The sequence below is a fragment of the Nelumbo lutea genome, chromosome 4 (assembly GCF_056320005.1).
Source record: "Nelumbo lutea isolate HS-2025 chromosome 4, American lotus-T2T, whole genome shotgun sequence".
In the NCBI taxonomy this organism is placed as follows: domain Eukaryota; kingdom Viridiplantae; phylum Streptophyta; class Magnoliopsida; order Proteales; family Nelumbonaceae; genus Nelumbo; species Nelumbo lutea.
The window spans coordinates 866,061-890,505 of NC_142687.1; the positions used below are offsets into that span (position 1 = coordinate 866,061).

Sequence of the window (24,445 nt, forward strand, 5' to 3'; positions counted from 1 at the left end):
GATACCAAATCCCACCTCCACTAAAGATGATACAGCTTAGGGTGAGGCAAGATCAACAAAGCAATTCTTCAACAAGAATTGCAATCCTTCAACAAGGATCACACTGGGGATGTGAGCACAACTTCAGATCTAATTCTTCAAGCAAGAATCAGAATCAATAACCTTTCTTGACCAGTCCAAGAATGTGGAGATCGAAATGGGTAGGGCAGCAAGAACAGAGAGAAGATCTGGGCTTTGCCAAAAATGTTTAACAGGATTTCTCCCTTTATTTATAACCCTTCTTGGATCAACTTCCTAATCATATCAGGAGAGGGTTCTTTGATCCAAATCTCTATTTAGATCTGAAACTCCTAAGTGGATAAGACATATCTTATCCTCTTGTTGATCTAGAAGTAGATCTAAACTCAAATTCGCCCATCTCTTATTAATCTCACTAAGCTAGTTCGAATTGGGCTTTAGGCCCATTAAGTTATCATGCTCACTTCCTCTTTAATTTGGTGGCTAGCTTGGCTTTCTTTGTATGGCGTGGGATCTTAGCATTGATTTCTACAAAAATCATATGGTTTCAGCCTATCATCTGTTACAAAGCCTAGCCGAATTCACTACTGAAAACAGTGAACCCCTAAGTCCATCAGTATGGTCTCTTAGTAGGCCCAACATTTACACTAAATGGTCTCTAGGTCTAGCCACCTTATGAAGCCCCAAGGACTATGGACTTAAGTGAGATTAGCCCATCAGGTAAAAGCCCTAAATGGTCTTACACTTAACCTCTCAACCCATAATGATTAAATATTGCCCGACAAGAGAGGACCTCTTCCTCGACTGCAAGGTATAATGTTTCACTCTCTGCTCACATGGATCCCGGGAATTAAAACCTTTTGCAAATATTTTGTGAAACTATAATATATATGTATATCTCTATATAAATATATTTTGCAAAAACAAATCTCAACAAGTTTGAAATCAACTGCCGGTAGTTTAGGTTTCCATCAGAGATAGTGCATTCCCTGATCATTCACTTTGTCCGACAAAGGGGTTGATCTTGTCACTATGATCACCCATTCAAGTGAATTCTCGGACTGCTTCAACATACCTAGGTTTTGACCCCCTCTAAGGATCTCACTGATTGGCATATCAAAGACAACCCAATCCAACACCTAGTGCAACACTATAATCGAGTCTAGGGGTTAGGTGTAACTTTCTAGTTTTGCTCATCTGTTTCCAAGGTCCAGGGCATAACTAAAAAATGGTCCAGTTCAGGGTTTCAAGTAAACCCACATGACATATGCTTCAGGTCTCACCCTAGCAGCTGAGACAAGCCACCCCAACTGACTTGGCAACACATTAGTGTCGGCCTTGGTAGGATAAACCTCCCTAGGTTTATCCAACGACTATGAAGATTCTAAACTAACACGAGTATCATAAGTGTCCAGTTTAAGGGTATTACATAGAAACACACTATAATAACATGAATCAATTATGTATTTTATTCATTTACAATAAATGTCAAAATGTACATTAATCTGATTAGAGCTAAGGGCATACACTGTTTAATACCCCCCTCATAGTCAAACTCTACATAAAGATATAATTCATGTCAACACTGCACCTTGAAGGTCCATTTGGTTTGTGGGAATAGAGAGGCTTGGAATTGGAATTAGACCCAACTGTTTGATTGGGCAAAATCAAAATCCCATTCTCATTCCTGGTGGAATGGCATTCCTCCCCCTCGGGAATGAGAATCGATTCTAGCTAATTCCAATACCCATCTGAACAAAACAAGTAGGATGAATAGACCATTTCAATTCCAATTCCGATGGACTTTGATTCTAATTCGAGTTTGGAAAGGCTGATCTATGAGCACGTAAATTGAAAACCATAGGTACAATGTCAGCTAGAACGAACATCCAAGTCTTGCAAAATGCAAACTAATGATCCTTTCATCGATGATAAGGTTCTAAGGCCATGTTCAAGAGTGCTTAAGTTAAAAACAAGTGCTTACTCAAATAAACACTTATTTGCATTTGGCACCCAATTTTTTTAAATGCTTATTTTATATTGGACGTTTGGTAGTATTTTTTTTCTAATAAGCACTTAAATAAGCATTTGTGACTATTTTGTCTTTCATCTTCTTTCAAAATTTCAAAATACATCATTTGAAAGCAATTTTAAGAATGTACTTTTATGAAAGCATTTTTATAAAAACACTTTTATGAAAAACAGTTTTAAGAGAGTATTTTTATGAAAGCATTTTTACAAAACACTTTCATAAAAATACTTTTATGAAAGTAAAAGTGCTTTCATAAAAGTACTTTCATAAAAGTGTTTTTGTAAAAATGCTTTCGCAAAAGTGCTTTCATAAAATTCAACTAGGGATAATTTTATAAGTGGTATTTTAAAATTCAACTAGGGATAATTTTGGATGAAAAGATTGAATAACTGCTTATTGTATAAGCATTTTAAAAAAAAAGCTGAAAATTTGGGTTTAAAATATAAGCCCTTATTTTTTAAATAAGCACTTATTTCAGGCTTATTTCCCAAATACCAATAAATGCTTAATGGCCAAAATAAACACTTATTTTTAAGCACTCTCAAACATGGCCTAAGTAGGTTATGGTGTCTATCCAAGATAGAGTAGCAATTGTATGGCAGATAAATCACAATATTCTGGCTTTATTCTCAAAATTGTATGCTGTGCTCATTGGTTTAAGGTCGTCAAAGTTAAACCTGAAGTAAATCAGAAGACATCTATTCAAACTGACTACGTGATAGGGTATTAAGGCTGCACCAATATCTTCCCTCATTTTCTTTCCCTTAATCATTACTAATATCTTATTAGTAACTGAGTGAATTATAGATGGTAAATTTGTATTCTGAAATGCAAGGGCAATCCCTGAAAAGGTCATTTGATTTCATGTAGTTTGAAAGCAAGCTCAACTCAACTCAATTCAGTCTTAATACAAGAATTCAACAATCTAGATATGATCATTGTTCAATACTTCTGAAGCACACATGAGGCTACTATTTCATACCAAAATAGTGCATGGAACACGATCATCTATAAAGAAATTCTGCATATGCACAGGAAATAAGAACTTGAAGCTCTCTGTTTAGGTCAGATGTGATGTGATCATTGTTCAAGATTTGTGGAGCACATGAGGCTACTATCTCATACCAAAATAGTGCATGGAACACGATCATCTATAAAGAAATTCTACATATACACGAGAAACAAGAACTCGAAGCTCTCTGTTTAAGCCAAGGTCACAAAGCCTTCAATGGTTGAACATGAAAACAACTCTTCCACCCTTTGGTATTGAGAATATTCGGCAATCATAGAAATGCCTCAAACAGTTACAAAAAGTAATAATTGCATCTTTTCCCCAAATATATATATACAGAACCTGTATGTAAGCACCTCATTCTCCTGGGTCATACAGGATCAAACAATTACCTAGAACTATACAAAATAAATCTCTATCTCGATACAGATCAATATACACTGAGTGATTAAATTATGAATTGTCAAAGATCTTAACTACAATATGGATGTTGCATCAGACAAATGAATATCAAGATCTGACCGGTTAATCACATACGGGATTCCAGATGCATCCACATCTATTAATGCAGTGTCACCAGTTTTGTATTTCCCACCAAGAAGTGCTTCACTTAAGACATCCTCAATTAGAAGGGTGACCGCCCTCCTCATGGACCGAGCTCCGTAGTTTCTGTCATAGCCTTGCTGGCAGATAAGATCCTTCATTGCCTCAGATACCTCCAGACCAATGCCCAAAGACATAAGCCTTTCCTCCACTTCTTGCAGCATCAGATTTAGAATCTCAATAATCTGAAAAGAAGTGGCAATGGTCTGAATTACTTATGCTAGAATCTGATATTAATGGGCCCCTTACATGTTTTAACATCAAGTATTACTAGTTTTAGAAAAGTTTACTTCAGCTAGATGATTTAACTTGCTGTAACCTTAACCTAAGTTCTGGATTGGTTTGATTGAAACCAGTTTGCAAGCCAATTTCTATTGGTTAAGAACTTAGAAGAAAATAATTAAAAAATAGCATAAAAATGGAATGCCTTGAAAAATTGGGAATTTGATGACAAGGAAAAATAAAAGACAAAGGAAAGATCTTGTAAATCAGGAGAAAGAATAATCTATCACAAGCAATATTTAAAAAATAACCCAGGAACAGAACCTTTCCCTTCAGGTGGTGAATTAATTGTTCAACACTTAAACTGTCTAGGCCAAACAGTCAACCCATGATGTCCTAAATCAGATAATTAGATAACATGTAAAAAACAGAAAAGACTGCAAAAACATTGGGCATGCCTCTAATATTATATGTTCATCATATTAAACAAAAATAATGATAAAATCTCAGACTGGCAAGTGTGAAATGGGTTCAAGTCTGAAAGAGGCCACTGTGTGAAAAAAAAAAAAAAAAACCCAAAGGCTAGGTTCCTATCTAGTCCACACCTCCCAAAGACCCCAGATAACTAGGGCCAACATTGGGTAATGGCCCTTTTTTTCTTATTTAACAAAAATAAATATGATAAATGAGAAATATCATTTGGGTAATGGCCTTAATGTCTAACCTGTGACCTGCTGACTAGGTCAAACAATTAGGCAGTTCAAGCGACTGGACTATCGGTTATTGATTGAGTCAACATTTCTTTTGCATATAAACAGTTCGGGGGCTAAACAGACCTAGGAACTTGGCTGGGTGATGGGTGGATGGGTCTGACCAGATAGTTCACAATGGGTTGAAAACACTACTATAAGGGCTATTACCCAATTTGGTCCTAGTTAGCTGGGGCCTTGGGAGGAGACTGGTTACAGACCTAATTTTTGGCATTTTTGCACAGTGTCCACTCTCAGACTTGAACCCACATTATGCTTGTCAGTCTGGTTTTATCATTGCGCCAAGCAATGACCCCTGTGTTTTCCATTCTGTGCAAAACATTAATAGTACAAGTCTTCTGCACCATCTTCGCCTCCTCTCTCTGACAGATTTTATGTGTGATACACGTGGCACATGGCTAGCTTAAGCACGAAACCAAGTCTTCATGGTTAACTCTTCAGTATGATCTATTCTATTGAAACTGCAAACATCTCTACTATGACCAATATTTTGGTTGACCTATCTGCTTGATTTGCTTTTCTGGAAATGCATGAGTACACTTAACCTCCATATCAGCTTCTGATGAAAGATTGTGACAATATTGGATTAAGTTGGAGATGCTCCATGGTGGTTCAAAAAGTTTATTTAGGCAATCTATTGTGATTTTGGAGTCCTTTCTATCCATGTTTTTTTTTTTTAATTCACTTTATGAGCTACCTTAGCAGCCTAGGCCTCTGCCACATAGTGGGTAGCAGAAAAACCACTAAAAATGTGGCAGAGGCCTGGGCTGAAAGGAAGCTCATATTCTAGCCCAAGAAAGTGGATTAAAAAATATATGGATAGAAGGGGACTCCAAAATCAGTATAAAGACCATTAGCCAATATTGGTTCCCAACTATCAGGGTCTTGGGAGGGGTAGACTCGATACAGTCCAAACCTTAGGCATTTTTTTTTCTTTTTTGCACAAAGTGGCCACTCTCAGATTCAACCCACATTCTCATGCTTCCCATCCTGAGATTTACCATTACACCAAATAATGGTCTCTACTCCAAAACCATATAGACTGCTTAAATTAATATTTTAAACCATTGTAGAGCATCTCCAACTTGATCCAGGATTGTCACAATCTTACATCAGAAGCTGATATGGAGGCTTTCACACATTTACAAAAAGCAATCAAACACCGATTGATTTGCGAATATTGGTTAAAGTAGAGATGCTTAGTCTCAATAGTAAGGTTGTACTGGAGAGTTAAAATATATCTGTAATGGACTGTTGGGTTGTACTACCCCCTCCCCCATTTTGTGTATGTTCCTTTATCTATTAATACCAAAAAAAATAATAAAAAAAGTGCATAGTAGGTTCGTCAAATAAATAGCATGCATAATGTATATATACTAGCATCCCAAAGCCAAGATGCTAAACTGATTCCTCCAAGGACTGGAGCTTTTTATTGGGAAGCCTTTCTAGGAAGATGTAACACTAGTGACTTGCTACAGAGAAAAAGACCTAATTGGTGCATCCTAAGGCTAATGGTGAAAGCGGCTATCACTTACTAATCTCTTGCTCTTTTGTTTCACATATTTGAGAATGATTTTTTTTTCTTTATTTGGTTGCAGGTGGACACCCCCCATCAGATGTACAAAGCTTGTTTGCCTCCTTTTTCAGGTGGCCAAAGAAGAGGGGTAGAATTCTTTGGAGATGTGTCAGAGCTGCCATTTGCTAGACAATACGAGAAGAAAGAAATTCAACGATTTTTAATGAAAAGGAGAGGAACAGAGAGGGCATTGTTGAAGCAATTACTATTAGAGTGGTACATCGGGTGAAATCTCTAGAAATGTTTGAGTACATCTCTACAGATATGATGAGAAAAAGTTGGAAGGAAGTGGCTAATTCAGCCCCTGCCAAAAACCAAGATTCCATTTGGTCTCCTCCAGCTTTTGGATTTATCAAGTTGGACTGATGGAAGTAGTGAAGGTAACCCGGGGCCTTCTAGAATTGGAGGAACTTTTAGGGATGGGGATGGGAAAGTCATTGATATCTTTTCCGGTCCTATTGGTGTAGGTGATTCACTTTGAGCTGAGATCTTGGCAGTGATGGAAGGAAATGAAGAAGGCAAAGGAGCTGAACAGTCGCTAGCTTATTGTTGAAGAGGACTCAAACTGGTTATAGGATGGCTGCACAAAGAAGAGAATGGTCTATGGAAGTTTGCTAATGAAAAAAAAAATGCTTAACTGGCTAGCACAAGGTTTGGAAATTCAGTTATAGTGGGTAAAAAGAAGTGCTAATTCCTTTGCGGATACCCTTGCTAAACAAGGGGTGGGAAGAGAACAATTGTTTTGGGCTATTTTGTAAGTTGAGTTGTTTTTTTGTTTTGTAGGGGAGGATTAAGAGAGTTTACCCCTCCCCTAGTCTCCTTTGTACTACCCTTTTTTTATTAATGAAAGTTTCTGTTATTGATAAAAAAAAAAGAATACCCAATTAATTAGTTTTATTTAATCGTTGTGAGCTACAAATTTTAAATGCTAACCTGAATGAAGAGAAACAACAAATAAAGTAACCATGAAAACTTAGTTTCATACATACTACCCATGTCACATGTTGCACAGATTAATGCAGTGAACCTCTTGCATTAAGTTTCCTTATTTCTAAGGTTATGCCCACAAGTCCTATATCTATAACAAATCCCATTTGCATTACTTAATATTTTATCAGATAATAACAAAAAAGAAGAATAATTGTTTACATTCTTTCTCTTATGTTATTTTGATTGAAACATACCTTCCTAGAGTCATGTTTTTACAAATATAAATGGATGTTAATCAAATAAGTATCAAAAAAGAAAAATAAAAGAAAATTGGAAATGCACTTCAGCAGTTTACAAATGCAAAGGAAAAACAAAAAATAAAAACCTCTAATTAATCTCATCTCAATAATACTAAGTTACTAACAATCAAGAGAAAAGGTTATTGGATATAGGAAAGCCATTTTAGAAGTAGCAAGGCACAAGGTGAATATAAAGATTTAGTGAACAAGATTTTCCATTAGAAGATTTTTTTTGCAAATATTTTGGTTCACATTTCTTAATTGTAAACAAAAATTTACAAGTGCCCACATAACTAATTTTCCCTAAGATAAACTATTAGCATTTTAAGAAAGGAGAAGTTTGAGAGTCGGCAAAAGGGGGAATAAAAACCTCCCTTTTATATAAGGTAATAGGTAAAAGGATACTGTTAGTGATTTAATGCTAAGATTTAATTTTGCTTACGGATTAAGAAAACTAAGCTAAAATGTTGCCTTTAATGTTGAGACCCATTTAACTAAAATTGATAACCAATGTGCCAATAAAGAACTGGTCTTTATTAATAATCTGTGTGCGTGACTAACCTGTGCCTTCTCAAGGGGACGGAATACAACTACTTCATCAATCCTGTTGAGAAACTCTGGCCTAAAATATGCCTTAAGCTCTTCCAGAACAAGGGCTTTCATTCCAGAATACGAACTTGGTTCACCATCATCTTCAATCAAGAAACCAATGGACATGTGTCTACCCTTTGCAATGGTGGTAGAACCAATATTGGACGTCATAATAATCAATGTGTTCTTAAATGACACCCTTCGCCCCTGTTGAATCCATGCTTTTTAAAGTAAGAAGCACTGCAGCTATTATTGGATATGCAAAGCATATAAAAGGATATAATGCAATTGAAATTTGACCAAATTTATCAAGGCCAAGACACCAAGTTTGGGATTGCTCCTAGAAGTCTTCTATTCTGTAGCTTCATGGCCAGTGAAGTGATTCTCTGTATTGACATGTCTTTTGATAATTTAAATTAGAAGTGCTTATCTTCCATTAGGAAACAGAATCTGGTAAAACCTTTTTATGGCATCCGCATCTCACTCTCAGCAGAAGCTGAAAATAAAACATGTGCAATGTGCACAAAAATGTTATTTTAAAGATTTCTTTTAAATGCCAAATAACCCTATAATCTGTCAATTATTTTTTTATTGACCAACCTATACCTTACCTCAAACTATCTTGATGTTTAAAAGCTAACCTCTAAACAAAAATGAATCACCAAGTACTCTAATTATATGAATTTTTCCTTCTAGAAGTGCTTCCATGAAAGATGCTTCACTAGAAGGATATTCTAACCTCAGGAGCAATCCCAAATGACACTATGTTTGATCAGTCAATGTTGACACCAGTTTCAACTTTGAAAGATTAAGAAACTTGGTAAATCTTCCCAGTCAGTCTCTTCATATTGAACATATAACAATGTGCACAAACCTGAGAATCAGTGAGGTGGCCATCTTCAAATACTTGGAGGAGGATGTTAAATATATCTGGGTGGGCTTTTTCAATTTCGTCGAGCAAAACCACTGTAAAAGGTCTTCTTCTAGCTGCTTCTGTTAGAATGCCTCCCTCTCCATAGCCTACATACCCTGGTGGTGACCCTATCAACTTGCTAACTGTATGCCGCTCCATATATTCGCTCATGTCCAGACGTAGCATGGATGCCTCCTACAATAATGACATACAAGGAAATGGAATTAACAATGGAGCATAAAATATCAAGGATACACAGATGCAATAAGAGGATTGGTGCTTGACCTTTAAATGTTAAAAACAATTAGTATTTTATTTGATCTGAACTGAGGAACACGCTGTGCAGGGAAAATGTCCTAGTTTACCCCTTTCTGTTACTTTCTATCAGACTTGACATACAAATAATACCAAACAAGGTTGGGATCATTTTCTATTCTTTCTGACATAGCTCGTAACTTTGTACAGGAGATGCAGGGATATTTATCTCAAGTACAGGTGACATTTTATGTATGAATAATCCAGCATAAGCTGTCTTAGAGACTTTGGTTCCTCTGTTAATGCAAACATTATAACCTTCAACTTACATACTTTCCATGTGGTTAAGAGCTAGAAGTATAAAGCTCAAAATGGACCATTTTGTTGCTTCAAATTAGTATAAAAATCTCCCCAAAAGTAGGGGTGCAACTTGGGCCAGGTTAGCCTGAAACAAACTCAAAAAAGGTGGGTTGAATTTTGGGTTAAGGATTGAAAAATATAACCCAACTTAATTTCAGGTTGGGTTAGGGAATGAGCCCTTGGCAACCTAACCCAACCTGAACCTGACATATCTTCATATTTGTATGTATAAATATTGGGTTAGACTATGATATTGGAAAGACATGATGCCAAAAAAACTTGTAATCAATAAACCGGTATCATAAAAGTGATAACCAATCAGGTGGTATTTATCAAAATTCACCGGGGGGAGGGGGAATTGATTGGTCAAAGCACTTCCAGTATCATGTCTTTCCGGCAGCATAGATTTTCCCATAAATATTAAATAAATTTATATGTATGCATGCAACTATGCATCCATGAAGATAAATTTCCATGGTGGGGTGCTTCTAGACATCTTAGTCTTATGGTGGGAGAATCTTTCTCTTAGAGATAAATTTCCATCATTGCTCTCTCTTTCGACCTTTACAAATAAAACTATCTCCCACTTTGTATCCCTATCCTCTGTTGGGCTTTCTTGGAATTTTGGGTTTAGATGAAAGCCTGAGGAAGGTGGAAATTCAATTGAGTATTCAGCTAGTGGAGATAGTTGAAGGGGTGGTGGTGGATCCATCAGAGTCTGATGCTAGAGTGTGATTCCCTTGTCCTTCTGGCAACTTCACTTGCGCCTCCATCGATTCCCTTATTGCCCATGACCCTTCCCCTAGTTTTCAAGTGAAAGAAGTATGGAGTGGTTAAATCCCTCCTAAGGTGAGGGCTTTCTGTTGAGATATTTATCATGCTAAAATCAACACTAGTGAGACTGCAAAGAAAGAGACCACATTGGTGTTTATCTCTACATGTTTTCCTTCTCTATAAAGTGAGTGGGGAAAGTACTCATCATTCACTAAGCTCCTATTCTTTTGTGTTTGATATTTGGGAGTGGTTTTTTGCTTTCTTTAGGTGCAGATGGACACCTCCTTTGAATCTGCAGTCCATATTCAACAACACTTTCTTTGTCCCTCCCAAGAGTAGAGGAAAGATTCTATGGAGATGTTCCAGAGCTGCACTTTATGGGCTGTTTGGGAGGAAAGAAACAGAAGATTATTCAAGCAAAAAAACTCAGGACAGAAGAGTTCTTATTGATCTCATAACGGTAAGAGTGGTTCATTAGGTAAAATTATTGAGGTTGTTAAGTTCCTTCTCCACCAATGATGTTAGTAAAAAACTTGAGATTGATAACACTCTTTCATTAGTAGGGTGGCTGCACAGCCTGTATGGGAACCACCACCAAACCATTTGATCAAGCTTAACTTCAATGCTTGCAGGCTTGCAGCAGAGGTAACCCAGGCGGCCAGGCCCCTCCAGTATTGGGGGAGTTTCCAAAAATGGTGATGGAAGTCTCTCCCTCCCTCCCTCTATCTCTCTCCCTCTTACACAAATACAAGGGGACTCAAAAGTAGTTGTGGGGTGGACTCAAAATGAAGGAAAGTGCCCTTTGCAAATCTGCAAATGGGCTGGCAGGCAGGTTCGCAGAACAAGGGGTAGAAAGAGAGAACCTATTTTGGGGGAATGGGACTTCTCTCTGTTTTAAGGGGAAGTGGCTTCCATTTAATATAATTTTTTGGGTTCAGTCTATCTCAACCTCTGGGATGGCTAATCTTTGGTAATTCTAATCTTCTTCCAATAAAATTGTTCTGCTATTCATCAATTAAAAGGGGGGGGTGCTAAAAGCCCATTGTGTGTAGGTACTTACTGATCCAAAGTAGCATTCTGCCAAAGCTTTTGCAAGCTCAGTTTTGCCAACACCAGTTGGGCCACAGAAAAGCATTGCTGCTATAGGTCTATCAGGGTCCTTCAAGCCAACACGAGATCTCTTTACAGCTCGAGAGATTGCAAAAATAGCATCATTTTGGCCAACAACCCGCTTCCTAAGTTGCTCATCAAGACCCACTAGAACCATTCTTTCATCTGCATCAAGTTGCTGAACTGGTATCCCAGACCAAAGTGAAGCCACTTCTGCTATATCATCTGGTCCTACTACCACAAATCTGAGACACAATAAATGTTAGATGTCTTGAGCCTAGTATTTGCATACTTGATTAAAAAAAATTAGGCACCTAGTATCATACTCATCATTGTCAAGTGTGGAGGGCAAAGGAGGCTCTGATATGAGTTTGGTGTCATCCTCTATAAAAGAGGCAACATCGGCATATTTAATTTTATTTGCCAGGACCTGCATGTAAAACAGAAACGAGTACTGATCAATCCGGCAAATCCTGAAACAATTTCTGCTAACTAGCAAGCAAAGCTCTTACCACTTCATGCATGGCCTGAACAGCTCTGATTTCTTGCCAATAATCATTTGGTGATTTTCTTAGTACAGAAGTTTGTTCTTCCTTCCTCCTTTTGTAGGCATCCATGCGTGCCCTACTTCCAGCCTCATCAATAAGATCAATGGCCTTATCAGGAAGATACCTATCTGGAATATATCTTGCTGACAGATATACGGCAGCATTTATGGCTTCCAAAGTAAATCTACATTTGTGGTGAGCTTCATACTTCTCCCTTAGGCCCAACAGTATCTTAACTGCATCCTCCTACAAAATGTTAAAAGCAAAATCTAAGCAGATTTTGGTATACAAATTAATACAGATATATAAAGAGAAAACATCGAAGATTACCTGGCTTGGCTCATTAATCAACACAGGTTGAAATCGCCGAGCTAATGCTTTGTCTTTTTCAAAATGCATCCTGTGTTCATCAACAGTTGTAGATGCAATACACTGGGAAGGGAGTGGGTTGTCAGTCTGAATTGCATACAAATTGAAAAACAAAGATACAAAACTTGGAACAAGTCTCTCAGGCTTGAGGCAAATACACCAAAGATAATTCAGCACTACAGAAAAACAATGAAAAATGCAGAAAATGCCATATTAGTTATTAAGCTTTAGCCCATTAGTTCACTAGCATTTCAAAAGGCATATTATATTCAGTCATTGAATAAGTCTCTCAAGCTTGAGGCAAATACACCAAAGATAACTCAGCACCACAGAAAAACAATGAAAAACGCAGATAATGACATATTAGTTATTAAGCTTTACCCCATTAGTTCACTAGCATTTCAAAAGGCACATTATATTCAATCATTAATTTGTATATAAAAAAGGTAATAGAAATTGTAGATCTCATTTACAATCAACAACTGTCCATAAGTTGCAGCATAAGTACATGCAGTGCACATACAGCTTGCCAGTGTTCCATGGATTCTCCTAAATGGATGTTGTGTGTGAGTCGGTGTCTTCCTGGGTTCTGAGGAATTCCATGTAATAATTCCCTTTTATCTCCTTGGCACAAATGAACAACTAATGTGCAAGATGAATAACATTTTTCACATTAAACGCTACTTAGTAACAAGGCAACATTTTTGCAGGTATATAATGTTAGAATTCAAAAAAAAAAAAAAAAAAAAACAAAGTATCCTAATAATATCTATGTTTTAAATATAATTAGTATTTTAATAACAAATTTGTATGAGTGTGGCAGAAATGTAAATGTGAGATGGATGACCAGAAAAAATAGATAGGATCAGAAAATAACTTATTCAAAGATACCCAGGAGTAGCTCCAATAGGTGATAAAATGAGAGAAAGTAGACTAAGATGGCTTTAGGCACATGTTGAGAAGACCATATACAGCAACAGTAAGGAGTAATCTGTCATAAGTTAAGGGGGCTAGAAGAGCTACAGGCAGACCAAAAAGGACATGACCTAAAGTAGTGAGAAAATTTATGAAGCCATAATTTAACAATGGATACGGTACTGAGCAAAATGGAATGACAAAACAAGATTCATGTAGTTGACCCCATACAGATGGGACAAGGCTTAGATGATGATATGATGACCATATCATGTCATAATCCAACTCAGCTTGCCCAGTCAGACTCTTGGACACATGTCATATTCCAACTCTCATATCTGAGTCCATGCAACCCTGTACCTCACATTTTCAAACTTGAGTCTCCAGCATTGTGCTTTAAGGTTGCTTGCTTCAAGGAATTCCTCAGGTAGTATGGTGCCTCTGATACTTTTTAAACATGTCTTTGATAGAGTCAAACTAGTTCAACATATAAAACAGATCATGGAATATTAATTTAAGAATGGGTTCAAGCTCAAGTATCTAATTTTTCACTTTCTGCCTGATGAGTGATTCTTGTTATTGGATATCATTTCTTACCTATTGTTTTAAAAAAAAAAAAAAACAATCTTTCTTATCTAGGTATGTCATACATATTATGGTCTCCGCTAACCATGGCATACTGGTTATACAATATTAATAATGATAAATTATCTAACATTTTGAAAACCTATATGTCATGTTTTCCGGGGAACATGGCCATATAAGAACAAAACTCAGTGCCAAAACATCATGGCATGAACCATTACCTGCAACTCACCCCTTCCAAGTGAAGGCTTCAATAAATTTGCAATATCAAGGCCTGATCCTTTGTTTCCTTTTCCAACTGTACCAGATCCAATAAGTGTGTGGACTTCATCAATAAATAGAATGATATCACCTGCAATATTTTGCATATATAGGGCATATTAGACAGAACGAAAGAACATGTTTATTTCCATGAAGTTCTAATAAATATGTTTACCTGCTTTTTGTATCTCGCTGATCAAGGTAGTGACCCTTGCCTCTAACTCACCCCTCTCTTTTGCACCTGCCATTAATAGACCTATATCCAAGGACACTATGCGTTTTGTCTGCACGTGAAATAGTAGCACTAAGAAAGTTGTAACATGCAACTTCTTTAAGAAAGGCATTGGCAAAATACTGGATGAATATGGAGGATATAGGAGGAGAATTAAATAATAAAAGGACACCAACCCACCAAAAGAAAAATGGGAACATCGCCATTTGCAATACTAATTGCCAACCCTTCAGCAATAGCTGTTTTTCCCACTCCTGGTTCACCTAGAAGAATTGGGTTATTCTTGGTTCTTCGGCAAAGGATTTGGACAATTCTCTGAATTTCATGGTCTCTACCAATTACAGGATCAATAAGTCCTTCACTAACTCGAGCAGTAAGATCCACACAGAATTGCGCCAAGACACTTTTCTCTGAGGGAAATAGTTTAACAACTTAGCATTCTTCCTAAGACACGAAGTTGAAAATCAATTGGAAGATGTCAAATTAATCTTGATAAACAAACATCTATACACCACCTTCTCTCTTCCCGGAGGACTTCAAAACTGATGTTTTTTCAGAAGAAGGTTTACTGTGCATCTGTTTTGATGCAGCAGGCAATTCTCTACCTTCCTTGGCAAGTTCTCCTTGAAGTCTGGAGACTGCTACAACTGCTAAATGATTGACATCTGCTCCCAATCTGTGATCATATTCATTTTTCTCATAAATTGTAGTATGTACATTTCACCAATACATGCATCAGTGCATTAATACATTATATACAAATTATACATTGTAAAAGTTTGAAACTAGCACCATTTCAAACTCATTGTAAATTGATGTATACATGCTTGTTCGAAACTCATATGTTTAAGGTAAAAAAAAAAAAAAAAACATCAATTTCCAAGCTGCAATTCAACTCAGCCTTAATTCCAACTTGGGGCTGGCTACATAAATCCTCTTCTACACATTGTGCTCTATCAAGAAAAATGGTAATTTAGTTAGACCAGTTGTATCTCCCCAATTAGGGAGTCAAATTGGGTTTGAGAGTTTCCTATATTTTGACTGGGTACAGACTGAATCTGAGGCCAATGTAGTTAAAATTGTTCAAATCAGGCAACCCGATTTGCACTCCTACCCCTAATGGGTTCCTTGGAAATAATTGCAAAGCACAACTTGTAGTCCAACAGAACTTCTACACAATTATCCACAATCATGTCGTGCACCCTGGAAATGCTTTCCCTCAAAAGGAACCAAACTAAAAAGAACAAAAGAAATAAAAAGGTGAAAATTATTATTTTTTTGTTCTCATAAATATCACATTTTTCTTTGAGACCATTGGCAACAAAAGCTTGACCAATTATGTCTATTCCAATCCTTCTCAGGTCTAGAAGAGCAACAGAAACTGACTAGTTATTGAGAAGAAATTGTGTTTCCTTCAAAGTATGCTGTTCAGTCTGCCAGGACTCAGAGTAGTTATTGAGTTTTCCTTTCTCTAGGAGAATGGAAAAGATGGAGAATGGAAAAGAAAACTCAAAAACTAATTTAAGAGGGAAAGGCATATAAGGAGGTTCTTGAGACCAAAAAAACATATATAGAAAAAAAAAAGAATAAATCATCCACAGGATTGTAATTAATCCATTAAAAAGAGACAAATAGAATGGGTATCACACATTTCACCCAAAATAAATCAGTAAGAATATGCAGTTCAATGTGTAAGATTCCACAGAGACACACCATTTTACAGAAATGATATTAGCATGGGCAATTGGAACACAAATTCTCCACACAAAACCAGGTTTGGAGGCATCAATTCACAAACGGAGTATGGTTGTTATAAACAAAAAATGCCAAGCAATGTAATCCAAATTCAAATAGCCATTGTTTTGAAGAAAGACGAAGGATCACATGGGCATCGCCTAAAGTTTTCATAGCAACTAAAAGCTATTAGAAATTCCAATATTTACCTACAAGGATACCAACCAAATTGTTAGATAAGAAAACAAAAAATCTATTGAAGCAACAATGCTATGGGCATATCCGCATATAAGAATGAAAAGTTTGATACAACTCCTGCAAATTATCCAAAGGAACTAGGAAATTATACCTCTTAAGGACACGGCCAGCACTTCCATCATCAACAGTGAACAGCCCTATAGAAATGTGTTCAGGAGCAATGTAATTATAACCCTTACTCCTTGAATACTCCACTGCAGCATCAAACACACGCTTTGTGCTAATAGAAAAAGGCACATCCGTGGAAGCTGCGGCAGAGTTTTTGGCACTAGTACTCGCGGAAGACTCGGAGTTTGAGTTAACACCATCATCGCCCCAAATGGCACGAACAGCCTCACGGGCCTGCTCAATTGTGACCCCAGAAGCGAGATACCCATGGACTGATCGATCCTCAGCGACAAGACCCAATAACAAGTGCTGGGTAAAGACCATGTCATTGCCTAAGGCCTTGGCCTCTCTCTGAGAAAGCATGACGGCCTTGATAGCCCGTTCAGTGAACCGTTCAAAGACCGCCGAGATGGGCGGTATCCGATGGGTCTTGCGGATCTTGAGAGGAATTGAATTGGACCTAGATGGGATTTTGTTGCGAGAGATGGAGATGCCGAAGATGGAAGAGGCGGGGGGAGAGAAATGGCGAGGTGGGTCGACGTGGAGGAACATGGAGCGGCCATGGCAGTCGATTGAAGACTTAGGTTTTGATGAGAAAGAATGGTTGTGGAGAGAGAAGGAGGGCTTGTGTCGACGGAGGTGGGGAAAGAGGGGGTAGAATTTCATTGAATGGACTGATAAAGGCGAGGAAGTTGATACTTCCATTGAGAGATATGAACAGAAAGTTAGAGATGAGCAAGAAAGAGAGAAATTCAGAAATTTTGAATGCTAATAATAAGAGAAGAATGATAATACAACTAAGAAATGGGAAATGAATCAGAAATAATTTTGGAAAAGTTAAAGAAGAAGAAGAGAAAGGGAGATCTCTGGGAATGGGGAAAATCTATGCTGCCAGAAACACATGTCTATGACATGATGATGATGCCGAAAGGGTATTGATTTTCAAATTTCGGTATGTTTGTTTTGTTTGGCACAAACTCTTTGGATTTTCTTAACACCCAAAAAAAAAAAAGAAAAAAGAAAAAAAAAATCTTTGGATTTTCGTTATATAAGTCAACTGAATATCATTAACTGATTTTTTTATAAAATCTTTGAAATTGCCTTGCCAATGCAAGTTTAATTAGATGTCATCTCTCCACTTTTCTCTCTTATCAAGGTTAAGGTTTCCCTTTTGATCGCACTGGCATTTGTATGGTAAATACAATATTAATTATGATTCCACAGTCCACAACCACAAAGAAGAAAGAACCATCTTGGTGATTAGGCCACAAATTCAAGTCTGTTTTCTTTCTTTTTTTTTTCTTTGAAGATAAAATGGTCATAAATTAAGCATTTGTATATTTCATCTCGACAAAATGCTCATCCAGAATATCAGCAGGGGCCTCAGTATCACAATGCTTGCCAGTGGCTACTATGCCAACGGATGAGCAACATTAATTAATTCTTCCTTGCTAAAAGCTTCTTTTTTACAATCTTCTACCCCCCACCGACCAAATAATCTTCCAGGGGGTTTCAGCATTCTCACTCATCAGTGCGCAACCGTGTGATAAGCTGTGCTTGTGCATCACTTTCCACAATTACAGAAAACACACTCAGTGAGTACGTAGACAGCCAACGCTTTCAAATTCAGTTGCAAAACAATGAGAGGTAAAAAAAATAGCCATACTCTTAGCAGTAACATTCTCTCCTTCTGAATTCCTTACACTAATACCAGCACCATTCTTTGTTGAATGAAGCACCATCAAAATTAATCAATTTTAAGTTCACCGTGCCTAGCTAGCTAGGAGCTTCTTTCAATGATCACCACATCGATCCCACCTCACTGTTTGCAGATGAACCAACTGTTTAATAATTTCACACAACAAATAAGACACTAGTAGCTAGCCATAATCCCAGAACCTGTATTAGCAGGAACCATGTTAAAGATAACACGGTTTCTATGTTTTTTCCAAATTAATACTCCATGAAATAACCAACCCATCAACTGATTAACTGTAAAATTAAAGAGTTTGGAGACGCCAAGCATTAATTAATTTCCACACCCAGATCCAGTCCTTCAAGGAGACTTCCTTACACCTTGATCTGTACGAATAGCCAAATGAGAACCAAATTAAACCACACAGTACTCTTTAACAAAACACAATCAAAAAGCGTGTGAGAAATAGCTTCTTCATTTTTAATTTTCCAATCGGGCATAAGCCATCAATATAAGTCAAATATCTCTCAGCTAACTCAGTCAGCCATACAAGGAATGGCACTATTCAAACATCGCCAAGCAAACATCATTATTCCAGGAGGGATAAGCTTAGAGGACCACAAAATTTCCAGGTTTGTTTGAACGTCATTCATCTTTTGAAGAAGAAGCAATCTCAGTTCTAATTTGTTTATAAGCCGATTTCAACTTTTCAAAGAAATTTTACTTGAAGGAGAAAGTGTCCATACTCCATATTAGTCCATCAGCCCGTCCCTTTGAACCTCGGTTTATCTAATCTTCAACTCTTCACCTAGATCCATTGGATATTCTAAGCCATTAAAAAAACAAAAGCAGCAAAAAAAAAAAAATGAAAATAAGTTCTAGGTTATCTTTTCAAAGCTGTTTTACATCAAAATAAGATTACAACAATAAATGTTAGGGGGGTATAGCATGTATTGACTAGTAAGCCTAGTGTCACTTAGGTCCTCAAATTTTAAAACATGCCAGTTTAAGTATCCTCACTCTGAACTTTTAATTAAAGCGTGTTAAATCCTTATGAAGTGATGATACGTGCGATTTAAAACTTTTTAAATATCAATACTACTTAAAAATACTGTTCATCATCTTCCACCTGAGACTGAAACAGTCCTCCGTAACCCAAAATCAAATCCTGAAGAAAGACTGAAACAGTGTTCGCAAGCCCACCTCTCGTCGCCCAATCGTCTGTGTTCCATAAGCTGGCGTAAACCCTCATGGGTTGCTTGTTGGGGAAAGCAACGCCAGACTCATGTGAACACTCTGATAGGTGCGCCGTCCACAGAGAAACTGAAAGAAAATTGCAGCAAACACAGATTAAAATTAAATGGTTATATAGTTTCAGAAGACCCATTTTAATTTATATACAAATTAAGCACCGTACACCTGTATGATTTGCCGAGGATTCCAAAAGAAAGAGTAGTTGTGGAAATCCTTGGTGGGATCAAACCAGAGATAGAGCTGCTGCTCTCTAGGCGCATATGGCAGGGTCCCGGATGGCGCAACGTGGCGTCAATCGGATGAAATCCTGGCTCCACCTCTAATTATGAAGGTCAAGTATAAAAAAGGGTGTTCACCTTCAAGTAAAGCATTTAATCCGTTCTTGCTTTTTTGCTTTATTTCTCTCCTGACGTTGTTTGAGCCTTCATCTTAAATCTGGTTCAACCCCTCTCAAGTACTTAACAAACTTGACCGTTGAAATCTCCATCATTGGAATAACAGCCGGTGCCTTTGATGATTGGTCAGGGGTCCGATTACCGATTCCTGATTTTTCCAATCTAACCGTCCAATCCAGTCCGATTTTAAAAACAGTGATGTGTATAGAGAGAGATAGGTGTGATCAGATGGTCACACGTAAATACGTAATAATTATACAGGACTTTGGAACCATAGGTCTCGGAAGGTCACACGTAATAATTAACAGAACAAACCCATAACGGCATGCAGGTATTTTATGTTTTCTCTGGTTTTAATAGAAACACCAGCGCGTGCAGGGGAGCCTGCTGTTGATGGATTTGAGAGGAATTGTTTGGTTTTTGTGGGAACAATATCATTACAATTCCCTTGGAAAACTGTACCAAAAACTTATACCTCTTTTATTTCTTCTTAAGAAAGAAGATGATAACAGTATTTTAATTTTGAAAAGGGCATTTAAATAGTTGATAAAAAATTAATTAGATAACACCGGAAGGGTATTTGTATTTTCTTACATGTCACTTAACAATCGATTGATTAATGGTAAATACTGAATTGACACATTTTGAAAATTTAAGTATTGAATTGTCACGTTTTAAAGTTAGGGGACCAAAATGACACTAGGCCCATACAAGGTATTAATCGAAAATTTTCCCTAATATAAATCCTACCTGTTTTGTAACTAGTGGTGCATGAAATGGAGTATTGGGTTCTTTTTAGTTTTTCAAAATGACAAAACCCTAATCAGTCTCCCATGGCAGCTCTAGATGGTGATCCGAATCCCTCTTTCACTGCAATTCTCACCAAGCTCTCCGATATCCCAACCTTTCTTTTGACATTTCAGTACTGATTGGCACCAATTTAAAGGGGAACCAGCTGTTTTCTTCCCAGAAGAGTTCCATGTTTTCTTGCCAGAAGAGTTTCTCTCATGTTTCGTATGAGGTTTTCAAATGGACACTGATTGCCAAATGCACGTATAGCAAACCATCTTTATCAACAATCAAAGATCTTATATTGTGTGATCATTTAAGCCCACTCAGGAGATTTGGGTTTCTTTCTTCGTTGGATTCTAAGCATATCTTCATTAGGTTCGAAAATGAGGAGGATTATCTTAAGATAGGGCTGCCAACAGGTCGGTTCTGGGTCGGAATTTGGTAGAACCAGTTTCGAACCAGCAAGAAATATAATGGACCTGGAACTGGCCCAGACCCTATAGGGTCTATAACTTTAGACCCATAATTGAATCGATTGGTTCTTGGGACAATTGTACCCAATTATACTATAGCTGCCAAACATCATTAATAATTAATTAAAAGAAGAGTAAACATGGATTAAAATATCAACATGATATGCCCGATACGGGGCGTATCGTATCGGTATCAGTAGGGGAAGATATGGGATATGCCACGACTGGTCAAGCCGCCTTACATTTCATGATAAAATAAGTGAAATAAATTATCTTTTATTATTAATTATTACATTTAATCTAAAAATATTCAATAACTCCAAATACAAAAAATAAGAATATTATTCAAAATTATTATTTTATAAATCAATAAAATAAATAATTTATCAAATCCACATATATAAAAATGATTTTTAATTTCAACATAGTTATACAAATAAAGATATTATTAATTGAATAATTATTATAATACTTAGAATTATTTATGTAGACTTGATAAATTATAATAATTATTTTATAAATTGTTAATTAATATTTCAATATGCATTAAATAGTAATGTATTTATTATTACAAAGATAAAATATTGTTTACAAAATATTTGAGAATATAATATAAATTGAATCTATCAAATCAACTAATCTACATTTAAATAAAAATTAACTTTTTATTTTAAAAATTTTCATAAAAATAACAAATATTAATAATGAATAATTATTTTAGTAATTAAAATTTATGAATTTTCATATGATATGCATCTTAAAAATTTCATTTACTGAACATTTTCAAAATAATTTTTAGTTGATTTTTTTGTTGATGTTAAAAATTGAAATAGTAAAACAAAAATAGTTGATATAATAATTCAAATATAATTGCTGCATATTTTTATGCCTTGGATTTTAATAAAAATAAAAATTGATGCATTATTAATAAAATTGTATAATATCTATACATCCTGTTATATCAATAATAATATATTTCTTTAGATATACCATTAAAATATGCAGTTCCTATGTATTTATATGTTATTTATAGTTATTTTGACATTAAACTTGAAATTACTAATATAATTATTGAATTTATATGCATTTCCTTAATGTATCTAAACATTTGTATATTTTTCATCTGTATCCATGTGTTTTCCAAACGTATCTGTATCCATATCCATGTTGTCCGATACAATACCCGACGTTGATACTTTAATCCTTGAGAGTAAGAGATTGAAATTTATCTCATGAAAAGGTTTAAAACAAAGGGAAAATCAATATGGATTTTTGTTTGACGCCCACACCATAACAACAAGCTCAAAACACACCCAAAAGCAATATAGATTTTAGCTGCAGTCCACAGATTTCTTGTACCGCATGAGCAATGTATGAGCAACGGAGGAGAGACTAGAAAGAATATATACCTGTGAGTGAGGAGAAACCGAGAAAACAACTATTAGAGATGGACGACGATGGAGGAATTGCAGATGGACGGATGAACGGACGAAGTTGTAGATGTAGCCTACAGCCCCTCTTTGTCTCTGGCTCTCATTCTGTGTTCCCAGTTCTGTCGTAGTGTATTCACTATTCAAGAGCCTAGCTTAAGCTTGTCTTTCAAACTGAGAAGAAACAAAAGGGGAAAAGGAAAGGGCGTGGGCATTTCAGTAGGGTTTTGAATGAAACCTTACCGAAATGATCATTTTAGACATTTTCTCTTTAAATATTACATATATATGTAATGTAATTTACTAATTATTATATATTTAATAATATATATGATTATATATATACTTGGTTCGGACATGATCGACCTGATAATAATTGGGAAAATGTATTAGAAACCGGAACTGATCCATCGGAACAAGTTTTGGAATCAGAACTAATCCAATCAGTCCGGGTCCATCGGGTTGGGACCTGACCCATTGACAACCCTGTCTTAAGGTATGGTTGAAGGATGCATTCAAGATTAAATTTTTTTTATTCCATTTATTTAAGTGGGTACTAGATTTTAAACCAGGCTGGGATCTGTTTGTAGTTCTAGTATGGATCAATTTTCCTTTATTGTTGATTGATTTTTACATCGAAGGATTCCTTAGTCCATTGCATAGGTCATAGGTTCAGTTTTCAAGATAAATCCAGCGACTCCAACTCTCTCTTTCACATTAGCAGTTAGGGTCTGTGTAGTGTAAGATCTTTTGAAGAAGCACCCTCATCATGTTTAGATTGTATCTGGTAGAGATTGGTTACGACAAGATGTAGTGTATAAACACCTCCCTCTTTACTGTGAGAGTTGCTTCAAGATTGGCCATCAAGCATAAACTTGAAAACATGATTAGGGGTGCTCATAAATTCAGAAAAATCAAACCAAATTGAGAAAGTCTAACTGAAGAGTGTGATCAATTGAATCAAGCGGTTCAATTTCGGTTTGGTAATTTTGAAAAATCAAAGGATCAGTTTGATTATCAATTAATCTAGAAAAAACAGATACTTTATCAAACTGACTGTTATATATATTATATATGTTATATTTATAATTAACTATTTATAATTAATATATATATATATATATATATATATATAATCAAGGGATTTTGGACTATAATTTGCAGCCCCCTCCCTTATAAACCACATTCTACCCGTGAATTTGACATCAATCCATGAACAGGATTCAGTCCACCCCTATAATCAAAAAGTCGAAGAATCAGAACTAATTAAGAACTAATTAACTGATGGTATTGTTTTAGTTTCGATTTGGGGAATTGCAAGAAGCAAAAAGTCGAAGAAAATTAATGTTGTATATATGGGAACACTCCAATCAAAAATCAAGAAACAGGACTGCTGAAGGTTTCAACTAAGTGTGGTGATGAAAGGTCGAAATATGTTTTGTGTATTGTAAAGCAAAGAGGTTGGGATGAAATGGTATTTGGAGCTAGTGCAACCCTTCAAATTAAAAGCACCTCGACGTCGAATTCAAATCTCTCCAATGGTAACCGAAACAAACCTTAAATCCTAATTGTCCAGTCACTCCTAGAAGAGAAATTTGTCACAATGGTGAGAATCCTATTAAGGAATGTATATCTAAGAAAAACAATTAATGATCCAAATTAATAATGGGTGATAGTGGAGAAAAAGAAAAAGAATCGAAAGTGGAGGATTGGGAGACAATGCCCAACAATCAATAGGAAAGAGTTCAAACAATTGTCAAGACCAAATAAAAATTATCACCCTCGTCTATTTCTTGAGAATTTTCTTTTGTTTTTGAATATAGTTTAGTATTTAGAGATTTTCCTCTTTGTATGGTTTTAAGGGTTAGGTTTATGCCCCTCTCCTTTTATTAAAAAAGTTTTTCCTTTTCAAAACGAAAAACATATAAAT

General features: G+C 36.2%; 1 protein-coding gene across 1 annotated transcript; it reads right to left on the minus strand.

Annotated features, from left to right (window-relative positions):
* Positions 1-3,282: 3,282 nt before the first annotated feature.
* On the minus strand, positions 3,283-17,343 carry ERD1 (Clp ATPase). Its single transcript, XM_088984119.1, has 12 exons — positions 16,459-17,343; positions 14,891-15,051; positions 14,556-14,785; positions 14,319-14,427; positions 14,104-14,234; positions 12,344-12,445; positions 11,978-12,259; positions 11,792-11,895; positions 11,416-11,710; positions 8,928-9,161; positions 8,024-8,260; positions 3,283-3,850 (listed from the first exon to the last, which is right to left on the minus strand). The coding sequence occupies exons 1-12, from the start codon at positions 17,178-17,180 to the stop codon at positions 3,539-3,541; spliced, it is 2,919 nt and encodes a 972-aa protein (XP_088840245.1). The 5' UTR covers positions 17,181-17,343; the 3' UTR covers positions 3,283-3,538.
* Positions 17,344-24,445: the final 7,102 nt, after the last annotated feature.